This window comes from Coregonus clupeaformis, chromosome 14 (genome assembly GCF_020615455.1).
Source record: "Coregonus clupeaformis isolate EN_2021a chromosome 14, ASM2061545v1, whole genome shotgun sequence".
NCBI lineage: Eukaryota > Metazoa > Chordata > Actinopteri > Salmoniformes > Salmonidae > Coregonus > Coregonus clupeaformis.
The window spans coordinates 41,201,528-41,214,474 of record NC_059205.1 but is presented as its reverse complement, the minus strand read 5'-3'; the positions used below and the strand labels follow the sequence as shown (position 1 = coordinate 41,214,474).

At 42.5% G+C, this 12,947-nt stretch overlaps 1 protein-coding gene across 1 annotated transcript in view; it reads left to right on the top strand.

The window, feature by feature from the left end:
- The window catches only part of LOC121580885 (receptor-type tyrosine-protein phosphatase N2), a 186,267-nt gene extending 173,632 nt beyond the window's left edge, over nt 1–12,635 (top strand). The window contains exons 20-25 of the mRNA XM_045224816.1: nt 1,913–2,032; nt 2,426–2,592; nt 6,155–6,208; nt 8,998–9,062; nt 11,352–11,425; nt 12,458–12,635. Of these exons, the coding sequence (XP_045080751.1) occupies nt 1,913–2,032; nt 2,426–2,592; nt 6,155–6,208; nt 8,998–9,062; nt 11,352–11,425; nt 12,458–12,529 (552 nt within the window). The 3' untranslated portion in view covers nt 12,530–12,635. The remainder of the gene's footprint in view (nt 1–1,912; nt 2,033–2,425; nt 2,593–6,154; nt 6,209–8,997; nt 9,063–11,351; nt 11,426–12,457) is intronic.
- The last annotated feature ends 312 nt before the right edge of the window (nt 12,636–12,947 follow it).

Below are 12,947 nucleotides of genomic sequence, written 5' to 3'. Positions count from 1 at the left end.
AGCTTCCAGTCTGTTATTCTAACTCAATCAGCATGACAGAGTGATCTCCAGCCTTGTCCTCGTCAACACTCTCACCTGTGTTAACGAGAGAATCACTGACATGATGTCAGCTGGTCCTTTTGTGGCAGGGCTGAAATGCAGTGGAAATGTTTTTTGGGGATTTAAGTAAATTTTCATGGCAAAGAGGGACTTTGCAATTAATTGCAATTCATCTGATCACTCTTCATAACATTCTGGAGTATATGCAAATTGCCATCATAAAACTGAGGCAGCAGACTTTGTGAAAATTAATATTTGTGTCATTCTCAAAACTTTTGACCACGACTGTATACAGATATGCCTGGTTGTGTCAAACTATAGGAGAGAAAGGCAGGTTGTCTTGAATTAGATTAGATTATTTCATGCAATCGATAAGGTGGTGAAGTATTATTTTCTACCTCTCTGATAATGGGAGAATTCCAAGGATGGAATTGTTCTGAGTGCATCCCAAATGGCACCCTATTCCCTATATAGTGCACTACTTTTTTTCATCAGGGTGCATAGTGCTCTGGTCAAAAGTAGAGCACTATGTAGGGAATAGGGCACCATTTGGGATGCATCCTCTGTCCCCCGTGTGTTACTTTAATTGTGCTGCTGAGTGGACGGAATGCCTGGCCCAGCATGAGGACAACCGGAGTATGGGCCTCGGCCTGGACCTCTCTGCCTAATCCCTGTTGGGCCCTGAACACACTCTGAGAGGGGGGTGGAGGCTCTCTCTCTCCCCTCTTCTCCCTAATCTTCCCCCTCCTGTCATTCACTGGCCCTCTCGAGTCCCACACAGCATGCAGCTCTCTCTCGCTCTCTCTCTCCCCCTCTCCCATAGTCATTATGGCGGCTCAGTGTTACAGAGTTCAAGGAGCTTCCATATTCAGGCTTTCCTGAGGTTATTTTTTAGTGTCTATTCTACCCAGTCAGCAGAATTATGTTTTACCATCATTAAGTACTCTAATGAGCACTGATAGTCTTAGTAAATTAGTATTTTTTTTAAGTGCATTTTACATGGGTCACAACACACTTTACATCATTAAACTCTATTAGAACTTTGTCAACTGTGCTATACTTTGTTCGATGTGCTAAACATTAGCAAATGCTCTTGGTAACTGTGAAATCATGAGCCGTAGGTGAGAGAGCATCCTGGTCATCTGATGAGTGTGACAATAATGTTTTATTAGCTTCATTAACCTGGCTGCTGTTTTTCTATCCTGCCAATGGCTCTCTAGAGCCTACCCACCTTCTGACCAGCGCCATCTAGACTGTATGTCAGCAAGAAAAATACACCTAAACAGACACTCCTAGTTGTGGAATGACACAATAGGGAGAGGGACTGTCTCAGTAACAATAATGTATTTATTTGTTAAGGGACAGATACAATTAAAACATTGATACTTTGAATCATCAAAAGTCAGATGCATTGCACCATCATGCTTTAGCTTGCGCCAATTTGCACCATCAGTCCCCCCTCCATATGAAGCTGTTACTTTTTTAACCAAACTGTTTTACTATTGTTAAAGTTGACAAAAACGACCATTTAGAGGACTTTAAGAATTTCACAGCGACAGCTAACAGTGTTTTTCCCAATTATATATGGAAAGTAGATGGTACTGTAATTTAGATGCAGATGATTCAATAAGAAGGAATGGATGATAATGAACCATTTTAATAAGCGTTTTATTCAATATTCCTGTTTGTCAAGTTTTGTATTTTTCCTCTAACACTAGTAAATGGACTCGTACATAAAAGTTTGAAGTGTGTGTGGGAGCATCTCAATAAAATAGCGTGAGGCAAGCACAGTGTGTGTGTGCCTGCACAACCCGATGCAATTACTGGGTGTTGCCTTGTGACAAAATGGCTGTTCTCTCTCTTTTGTGTGCAGATGGTTTGGGAGAATGGCTGTGTGGTCATTGTCATGCTGACGCCCCTCACTGAGAGCGGAGTCAAACAGTGCTACCACTACTGGCCTGACGAGGGGTCCAACCTCTACCACATCTACGAGGTACCAGGCCTGGCTATCCAATGTCTGATGTTCGCTCAAAATGACAATTTGTCGTTATTCTAGACTTATCTATTGTTATTGTTCTAAATCGGAAATATGGTTGTAGTCGTTTAGATATTTAAATGCATGTGAAACAGTGTAATTTCAGCATAATTTGGTTGTAAATGTACTCACTTTTAATTGTATTCAACCATTTACTAATATACTGTAATAGCAGTCAGTAATACACATTTTCTAAAGTTTCTATAAGGTACACAATGCACTGCATGTTTAAAATCAAGTGCACTTCTAATTGCATGATTTACTGTGTATTCAGGGATAACTCTTACAATAGAATAAGAATGAGAACTCTTTCTATTTCTATGACTGACATCACTTCCTCTTCCTCTATAGGTGAACCTGGTGTCGGAGCACATTTGGTGTGATGACTTCCTGGTTCGTAGTTTCTACCTAAAGAACATGCAGACCAACGAGACGCGCACCGTCACACAGTTCCACTTCCTTACCTGGCTCAACCAGAACGTCCCTGAGTCCAGCCGGACACTCCTGGACTTCCGCAGGTAGGACTTCCTAGAGTCAGGGCTCGACAGGGCTGTCCTCACCACTATCTAGAGTTGCAAAAATCCGGGACCTTTCCCAAAATTCCCAGGTTTTCCAGAAATCCTGATCAGAAGATTCCTCGGAAAACATGGATTTCTAGAATGTTACCAGATTTTTGCAACCCTATTACTGTCAGACACGGTAACAATAAGGTATTTTGTGGTATTAAACCTTTAGTTCCCTTCTTCTCCTCTTTCTTTATGTGCCAGTCTTCATATAGATATATAAGATATACTATGACTCAGTAAATCTCTTTATTGCTAGCTCTAATGCTCTCTTAGGTCCACTGAGGAATTTTTCAAATAACAGGACAAGTCTGAGTACTGTGATGTTATATAGCCTGGTGTTATTGTATTTGTGCTGCACACTTATGAGGTGAGATCTTCCGGGAAAGAGCAGGGCCAGGATATATGGTGAAACACATCATACTGCCATCAAGCCACCAACTGTGGTCAGTGTGGAATTGTTGCCTTTTCTCATGGGGTGAGGGGAAATACTGGGATTAAAAAATTTGTTCGCGCTCGATTTCTTATTTACATTTGACATTTTAGTCATTTAGCAGACGCTCTTATCCAGAGCGACTTACAGTTAGTGAGTGCATACATTTTCATACTCTATTGCAGTAACACTTGAATCTGAATCTTGGTTTGTGGTTTCGACAGCAATTATCACACTTAAGGGTTCGAGAACATAAACTGTAAGCTAATTCCTCTCTCTGTATTTAATTAACAAGTCTTACTTATGATCGAGCAGCACATTCTTTTATTTCTCAGTTTCATAGCAACCTACCTGTTTTGTTTTGTTTTCTTCCTTTTGTTATATTGCCAGCTAATTAGCGGTTGCCAGTGTCATTTTTGTGATGTTGCAGCTAGTAATATGAGCCCAGTTGCATAGTCACAAAAGTGATCATTGGAAACTGTGACTCTGCAACCAGGGGCCTTGCGGAACCCCCCTGCTCCTCCTCTCTCTCCTCAGCCTCTCCTCCTCTCTCTAACGACCTCTCACCTTTTGCTTGCTCATGATTTGCTTTACTTTCTCTGACTGATACTCTATAAGTTTAACTTATCTAAGGATCGCCTTCCTCCTTTGAATTCCCCCACTTCCCCCCAACCAACCCCCCATTGGTGATCTGCTGTTGTTCCTATGGTAACTTGGTTCATGGTGGGATCGGGACTTCTGAATTGTGAATTGGTTTTTCGTTTTGTTGAGTAACATTTTCTGTCAATTTACTTTTCATCGATGAAGGAATACTATTCATTTAAATCCAGTTTATTAAAGAGATAATCATTGGGTATTATAGCGAGAGCTTGAAATAAATCCCTAGGCATAAGTATTCAGTGTCCTGCCCCACATACAGTAAATGTATAAGTACTGTAGTAGGGTTGAATATTTTCCCGGTATTTTACAAACGTTCCATCCTGAGAATAAATCACTTTTCTCCCGGGTAGCCCGGTATTTCCCGCCAAAACCAGACCATGTCATTCAAAAACATTATAAAGAATATAAATATGTCTGGATTTGATTAGAGCTTTGATCAACATGAAAATTAAAACCTGATGCTACCTGAGCCTGATGATTCATGTATTTAATACATTTTATGATCCCTACATTAACGACATTTAATGAGCCCAAGCCCAAAAAAGCCCAAATGATTGTGCCATTATCCAAAACATATAGTATATGATATAGGCTACTGCACATTATGCACGACAGAAAAACATAAAAGCCCATAGATGTAGCTAGCTATATGCTCTCTTGGGTAAATAAATGAATCTAGCTCCAGTAGGCTAATCTTTTTTAGTGTGAACTGTATTACTGTACTGTATTGTATTATACTGTATTATATGGACTGGAATTACGCACATTGTTTAAACCATGATTAAACAGGGAGAGAACATGCGATTCTGGTGCGGCACATGTGGCCTACAAAGTTACAAGTATAGGCTAACGAATTTGATTTTAATTTTGTATAAAAGGGCCTATTTGTATAATTAGTAGGCTGACGCATATATAAAAAATTTCAATGTAATAATATTTCCCATAATGTTATTAGCCTACCTCTTTCTCTCTCTATTGTTGCTTCATTCCTTCCTCACTTTCAACAGTTAAATGAAACAAGTTTCATTGTGGAACTGCAATTAAAAAACAAGGTGACCCCGAAAGCCTGATGGAGATGGGTAAATTAGACGCGCATTCGGTCTTTATATTACTATAGCATAGGCTATGCTGCAGCAAATGTATGCCTACCTGTCACAAGAAAAAAAGTGACCATGATGAGATGATAGGTCTACATGCATTGTAGAGTGCACTCCATACTGAGATGGTCTGTCCCCACCCTGAGCGTTGATTCATCATGCGGAGTCCATAGAGAAACCAGATTTAGACATCGCATATAATTTAACAGTTCCATTTCACGCCATGCTGTTCATATAAATAATTTATTCGAATTAACCAGTTTCTCACAGTTATTTATCCTGGGAAAAGGGAGTGGTTTTGGGCGGTAAATCCCGGTAAAGCTTGGTAACCAGGTTCACGCCATTCAACCCTATACTGTAGTATACATACAGATGGAAGTTTAATTCTTATTTAGTTCTAGTTCTTTAGAAGTTTCAGTAAGATCATTAGCCTACTGCATGTACTTTTATGGGAGTGAGTTTCCCCTAACCCCCACCGCCCCTTCCCCTAACCCCCACCGCCCCTTCCCCTAACCCCCACCGCCCCTTCCCCTAACCCCCACCGCCCCTTCCCCTAACCCCCACCGCCCCTTCCCCTAACTCCCACCGCCCCTTCCCCTAACCCCCCACCGCCCTTCCCCTAACCCCCACCGCCCCTTCCCCTAACCCCCACCGCCCCTTCCCCTAACCCCCACCGCCCCTTCCCCTTTAACATTTTAGTTATTGCGCTCCATGATGAAAAGATCTGGTCCAGCATAATTCACCTCCACAACAACAGCCAATTAACAATGTGAGGGCCGCTGTACGGTGCTGCTGGCAGGAGTGTGTCTCGCCACTGTGTAATTTCTTTAATTGTACAAGGTTAATGCATGGCGGACAAAATGGCACCCTATTCCCTGTATAGTGCACTATATTTGACCAGAGCCCTGGTCAAAAGTAGTGCACTAATGTGTCATCTGGGACGCATATACCCAGCAGCCACCACACCTCATTACCACAATCCAATATATCACCACTGCAATGGCATATCTTCATTAAGTCAGTCTTCATTAATTATGGTTGTGAAATTTGGATTTATATATTCTTTTAAATAGATTGAGAAGGGATGTATCTTTTCAAAGTCCACAGTATCATTATAATATTTAACCTTGATGTAGACTTGTTCTTGCCTTCAGGCCCTTATTAATTTGAGAAGTGTTGACCAATTAAAATCAATCATAACTGAGAATAAAATTGGTTCAATCACTTGGTGTACTCTTTTATTTTATATTTCATTTGATCTAATTTTGATGTTGGGATTTGACATAAGGTTTATGATGCTTTATGTCTTCTGTCTGTTCTGTTGCAGAAAGGTTAACAAGTGCTACCGGGGACGGTCTTGTCCTATAATAGTCCATTGCAGGCAAGTATAAAGAGGATTGTACCTCAGTAGAGGAAGTAAATGATGTAATCACAGTATGCCATTTGTCTGTAATGGGTCTTACATCTATGATTATAACACCCCTCTCTCTCTCTATTATGCATATATCTATTATGCATAGATCTACTGTGTTTTCCTTTCATGTATATGTTCCAAACCACAGTTCCCAAAAATAGATGAAACCTGAAATAAATGGTTGGAATATAGTTCATACACTGAACAAAAATATAAACACAAAATGAAAGGAGTTGGTCCCATGTTTCATGAGCTGAAATAAAAGATCCCAGAAATTTGCCATACATACAAAAAGCTTATTTCTCTCACATTTTGTGCACAAATTTGTTTATATCCCTGTTCGTGAGCATTTCTCCTTTGCCAAGATAATCCATCCACCTGACAGGTGTGGCATATCAAGAAGCTGATTAAACAGCATGATCATCACACAGCTGCACCTTGTGCGGGGGACAATAAAAGGCCACTCTAAAATGTGCAGTTTTGTCACGCAACACAATGCCACAGATGTCTCAAGTTTTGAGGGACCGTGCAATTGGCATGCTGACTGCAGGAATGTCCACCAGAGCAGTTGCCAGAGAATGTAATGTTCATTTCTCTACTATCGTGACGTTTTAGAGAATTTGGCAGTATGTCCAACCGGCCTCAAACCGAAGACCACGTGTAACCAAGCCAGCCCAGGACCTCCACATCCAGCATCTTCATCGTCTGAGACCAACCACCCGGACAGCTGATGAAACTGTGGGTTTGCACAACCGAAGAAGTTCTGCACAAACTGTCAGAAACCGTCTCAGGGAAGCTCATCTGCGTGCTCGTTGTCATCACCAGGGTCTTGACCTGACTGCAGTTCGGCGTCGTAACCGACTTCAGTGGGCAAATGCTCACCTTCGATGGCCACTGGCACGCTGGAGAAATGTGCTTTTCACGGATGAATCCCAGTTTCAACTGTAACGGGCAGATGGCCAGCGGTGGGGTTATGGTATGGGCAGGCATAAGCTACGGACAACGAACACAATTGCATTTGATCAATGGCAATTTGAATCCTGAGGCCCATTGTCGTGCCATTCATCCGCCACCATCACCTCATGTTTCAGCATGATAGTGCACAGCCCCATGTCGCAAGGGTCAGGTCAGTACACAATTCCTGGAAGCTGAAAATGTCCCAGTTCTTCCATGGCCTGCATACTAACCAGACATGTCACCTATTGAGCATGTTTGGGATGCTCTGGATCGACGTGTATGACAGCGTGTTCCAGTTCCCGCTAATATCCAGCAACTTCGCACACCCATTGAAGAGGTGTGGGACAACATTCCATAGGCCACAATCAACAGCCTGATCAACTCTATGCGAAGGAGATGTGTCGCACTGCATGAGGCAAATGGTGGTCACACCAGATACTGACTGGTTTTCTGATCCACGTCCCTACCTTTTTTAAAGGTATCTGTGACCAACAGATGCATATCTGTATTCCCAGTCATGTGAAACCCATAGATTAGGGCCTAATGTCATTATTTCAATTGACTGATTTCCTTATATGAACTGTAACTCAGTAAAAAAAAATGAAATTGTTGTATGTTGCGTTTATATTTTTGTTCAGTGTAGTTTAAAGCTTGTGTTTTCAGTTTTCATATAACCATTAGCACAAGCAGCAACATTAGCATAGCTATAGCTTTGTAGACTACACATAGGCACCTTGCAGATAAATCACAGGTCTCTATCTCAGCTCAGATCAGCTTAGCTCAGCTCTGAGAGGCGAGCCAGTCGAGGCCAGGCAGGCAAACAAACATCTTAAAATGTGTTTTCTGTGGCCCAGGGCTTTGTCCTCAGCCTTATCTTTGATCAGTTCATAATAACCCATGCTAGGCATTGCTAAGTATCGATACATACTGCAAACTACAGATCACAGACATAGATAGCAGCGTCCCCCCGGAGTCCCTGTCTGCATTCCAAATGTCACCCTAGTCTCTTCATAGTGGTGCTACCAGGCCCTAGTCAAAAGTACTGCACTATAGGGGGCCATTTGGGAAGCACATCCTGTAAACTGCAACGGGATTGTGCTCAATTACCATTGCCCAGATTGTTCAGATACACAACAGACAGTGTGTTTACTGTGTTTATGTAAACCTCTCGTGCTTTTTTAAGGGGATTTGGTGTCTTCTTTTTTTACAGTGCCAACACCAGTCGAAGTAGGTGATTTATAAATGAAAGACATAGATTAAAAACATAGATGAAAATAGTATTGCATCTCTATTCATCAAACTAAATGTTCAGTATACCCCCTCTTTTTTCTATATGTACTGAGTGTTTTTGTTTTGTTAGTTTTTCACCAGCAATTTTAATAAAATAAATGTACTCTTCTTTGCATCATATTGCAGCTTTGCCACTTTTGAGGATGGTTTATTATTCTTGTTATTACATTTAAACCCCAGAACAACCTTTTTATACAAAAATCATCATGTTTGATGTCGTTCAGCCCCTCAAAATAGCATTAGTAATTTTATATGCTTGGAATATTAAACTCTCCTCTATGTTGCCACCTGTTATGACTGCATAAAAACAGCTCACATTTTTACAAGCTGATACAATATCAACAAACAAAAATATTAGCATTCAAAATTAACAACTTTCATTTAGGGCTGTAAGTAAAAATTGTATTGACCAAAACAATAACACATTGAAATAGTATTGTGTCTGTTAAGTCATTTTAATCACACCCCATCTCTCTCTCTCTCTCTCTCTCTCTCTCTCTCTATTGCAGCAATGGCGCCGGGAGGAGTGGAACATACATTCTGATTGACATGGTTCTCAATAAGATGGCTAAAGGTGGGAGTCAGACAGCTTTTCTTTTCTCTTTAGGCTTGTTTAGCAGCATCGCCAATTCAACATTAAAGCCTTACTCTTTTTCAGCTGTGGGTCTTGAAATGCATTAGAGGGTGACTGGCTCGGGTGCAGCTTCAATGAATGAATGATCAATGGAAATGGAGAGAAAAAAATATGGAGATATTTTTTGGTTAATATCAGTATTCCCAATCACATTGATTATTTCAGATATACATGTAGTTTAAGAGTTCCTATTCTGGCAATTTATGTCAAACAAATTGTAAATGTGTTAATGCAGATACATTTATCATGTTTATTGGAATTTAATGCCATTTCTCTTCAGCAAACAGCCGACCTAATTGTGTTCATGTAGGCTCACATGCACTTTTGTTGGAATGTGCTCTTCCATTCAAATTGAAAGCACCTTACACCAATTGCTTCAGCATGGCATTCACACAAACACACACACACACACACACACACAAACACTAATTTGTTCTTGACCTATTCTCCTCTCGGTTTGTCGTGGTGGTGGTGGTGGGTGTGTGTGTGTGTGTGTGTGTGTGTGTGTGTGTGTGTGTGTGTGTGTGTGTGTTCATCCGTGCATTTACATTTGTGTGTATTAGTGATTTCAAAATCTCCTGACCGGTGCTGTGGCCCTGGCCTTAAGCAGGCATCTTAGGCCTGCTGAGAGGGGCTTTTCCCAGGCTGTCACACTGTGAGGCAGCCCAAAGGCTTTCTTCTCTGTGCCGTGGAGGAATCTGGGCCCGGCCAGTTAGGGTTAGGGTCCTCTTTGTCTGTCTCCTGAGAAGCAGGAGGCCCAGGTTCCCTCAGCCTGATCAAAGACCTGTATGCCCTTGGACACAAAATCATTCTCTTCTCACTTTTTTTACCCTCTCTTTTTCTCCCAAGGAATGAATTGTACATTCGGAGGCTGAGAATTATGCCTTTTTTTTTTACTTACTACCAAAGCCTCTTTTTTTTCTCCTGCTGTAATGTTCTCTCTAACTTAAGAATCAGCAGCACAAGTGCAGGAGTGCTTTCAGCCCGGGGTCCAGCTGCTAGCCACGGCTCTGTCTCTTTCACAGCTCCCACAAGGACTTGGGGCTTTCTCTTGATTCTTCTCAGAGCACCCCTCCTTGAAGGGATTCTTGCAAGGGAAACTCAAATGAGCCATTTATACTGTTCCTCCACAGTCTGGTTTATTACAACCAACACAATAGCCTGGCTGTTAAGTCCTAGAAAATGAAGAACTTATTAGTGTGGTGCTCATAGAACTGTGTGAGCACCAGTCTTGGGTGGGAGGAATAGACTTGAGTTACTCTATTGTAACTGTAGAGTAAAAACTGTCATTGAAAGAGAATGGCTTGAATTAGCTATTCTTGCTTATTATTTTATCTTTTGTGTAAAACAGAAAAGTTTGCTCTTTTAATGCACAGGAAAGATTTTCTGAGGAAAGTGTGAGAGGGGTTAAGGTAGTTAGCTACAGAAAACAAATCAAATCCAGTTTATTTTTCCATTTTCCTCACCACTCCTCATGAATGTAATTTTGTTGTGTTTGTCTCCCTCACTCTGTTACTTATGATTTTCTCCAAAGCTTTCACAGTAGGCCTTCAGCGCCACACAGACGATCATGTAGTCTGGCCCCAATTCCAGACCCAGATAGCTGTCTTCTTTGTGATCACAGCCATGTTTGGTCGGCAGGGGAGCATAGAGCAGTGCCAACTGGGCACTGGGTCTGAGGGCAGGGCCCGCTGCCAGGCTGACTGGGCACTGGTGCTGCAGGGATGGGGAAGAGAGGGTTCTCCACTCTGCTTGCCCAGTATCCAACACATCTAGCTATTCACCTGGGTGGTAGCTTGCCAAGTAGGAAGGCAGAAATACAGACAGGTAAATAGGCAGGCATCCCTTGCTGCTTGAGACTGAGACAACCTATGGGGCACCTTGGTTAGCTCACAAAGCTTTGATCAAAACAAATCGTTATTTGAAGTGTTTATTTTGTTTTATTTTATCCTAAGAGAATCCCTCTGATTCCTGTATCTTACATTTTGTGGTTTTACAAATACCTTTGCAAACATGTTCTTTCCCCACCCTCTCATTTTCATCCAGCCAACAAAACAATCGGAGCCTTGTTTGTAGCGTCTGTGTGGATAAGGGATGAATGTAATACTTTTCAATCGTTGCATGGCGGAGGTTCCAAAGGGAGCGAGTAAAAATGAGATTGACAGACGCTGCCTGGATTATCTCCTGGCTTTGAACTCTGTCCAATTTGTTGTTGGTGTTGTGTTGCAGGTGCTAAGGAGATTGATATTGCTGCCACCCTGGAGCACTTGAGGGATCAGCGGCCGGCTATGGTCCAGACAAAGGTAATGTCCTCACCTCTGCTGGGAACTCTAATGGACTCTGATTTCTCAAAGGAGAGGGAGGGAAGGTATGAAATGGCTAGCTAGTTAGCGGTGCACTAATAGCGTTCAAATGTTCAAAGCCTTTGCTTTAGTGCAGTGCTAGGTTTGTAGTGGGTGTATGGTGTTTCCCAAACTAGAGAGAGAGAGAGAGAGAGACTGGCATGCTCAGTTAGTTGTGTCTTGTCTACAGAGTCCTCAAGAAATGTGGAGCTTTTATGTCTGTTTCATAAAGCAGAGTATCAGCTCAAATGAGACCCAAGTTGTTCCCCAACACTAAACACAAAGAATGAACAATATGTGTTCTGGTCAGACAATCGACAGCCAGTTTGGAAACATCAATCATAGTGTGGATTCCCTGAGAATTATTAGATTGGCCCAGCAGTCATATCGATCCATTCTTTATTAAACCATGTATCCTCAATGAGTGACTGTCATGTTTTCACAATTATTGGTGATGAGAAATGTTTTATTAGTATACGTTTTGTTTTCTGCAATATCGTATAAGCCTATCGTATATAGTTTGATTTCTGTAGGTAAGGGTTCTACATACATAGTACATTTTAGTCGTTTGTTTAGTTAGTAAACTCTACAGTTTTACTCCCCCTAGTGGTTGCTTATTGAATCACTTCAGCATCAAGTGACCAATGGCAGTGAAGTCATTGTTTTCTAGACTTCTTAGACATGATTCTCTATAGCTCCTCTGTAAGTCTGATCTGTGAGTCTATTTCTGTATTGCAATTCATCTGGAAAGAACATTGGCTTAAACTCATTGACTCTTTCTCTCTCTCTCTCTCTCTCTCTCTCTCTCTCTCTCTCTCTCTCTCTCTCTCTCTCTCTCTCTCTCTCTCTCTCTCTCCCTCCCTCCCTCCCTCTCCCTCTCCCTCTCTCTCTCTCTCTCTCTCTCTCTCTCTCTCTCTCTCTCTCTCTCTCTCTCTCTCTCTCTCTCTCTCTCTCTCTCTCTCTCTCTCTCTCTCTCTCTCAATCCACCCTCAGGAGCAGTTTGAGTTTGCATTGACAGCTGTTGCGGAGGAGGTGAACGCCATACTCAAAGCTCTTCCACAATGAGAGCATTACCCACTACTAAACATCAGCAGACCTCCCCAGGGACCTCCCTCCTCTTCTCCTCCTCTCCCCCACTCCTCCTCTCCCCCACTCCTCCTCTCCCCCACTCCTCCTCTCCCCCACTCCTCCTCTCCCCCACTCCTCCTCTCCCCACTCCTTTCACCTCTCCCCCACTCCTTCTCTCCTTCACTCCACCTCTCCCCACTCCTCTCCCCCAGTCCTTCTCTCCACCTCTCCCCCACTCCTCCTCTCCCCACTCCTTCTCTCCACCTCTCCCCCCACTCCTTCTCTCCCCCACTCCTCCTCTCCTTCTCTCCCCCACTCCTCCTCTCCTTCTCTCCACCCCTCCCCTCCTCTCCTTCTCTCCTCCTCTCCCCCACTCCTCCTCTCCTTCTCTCCCCCACTCCTCCTCTCCTTCTCT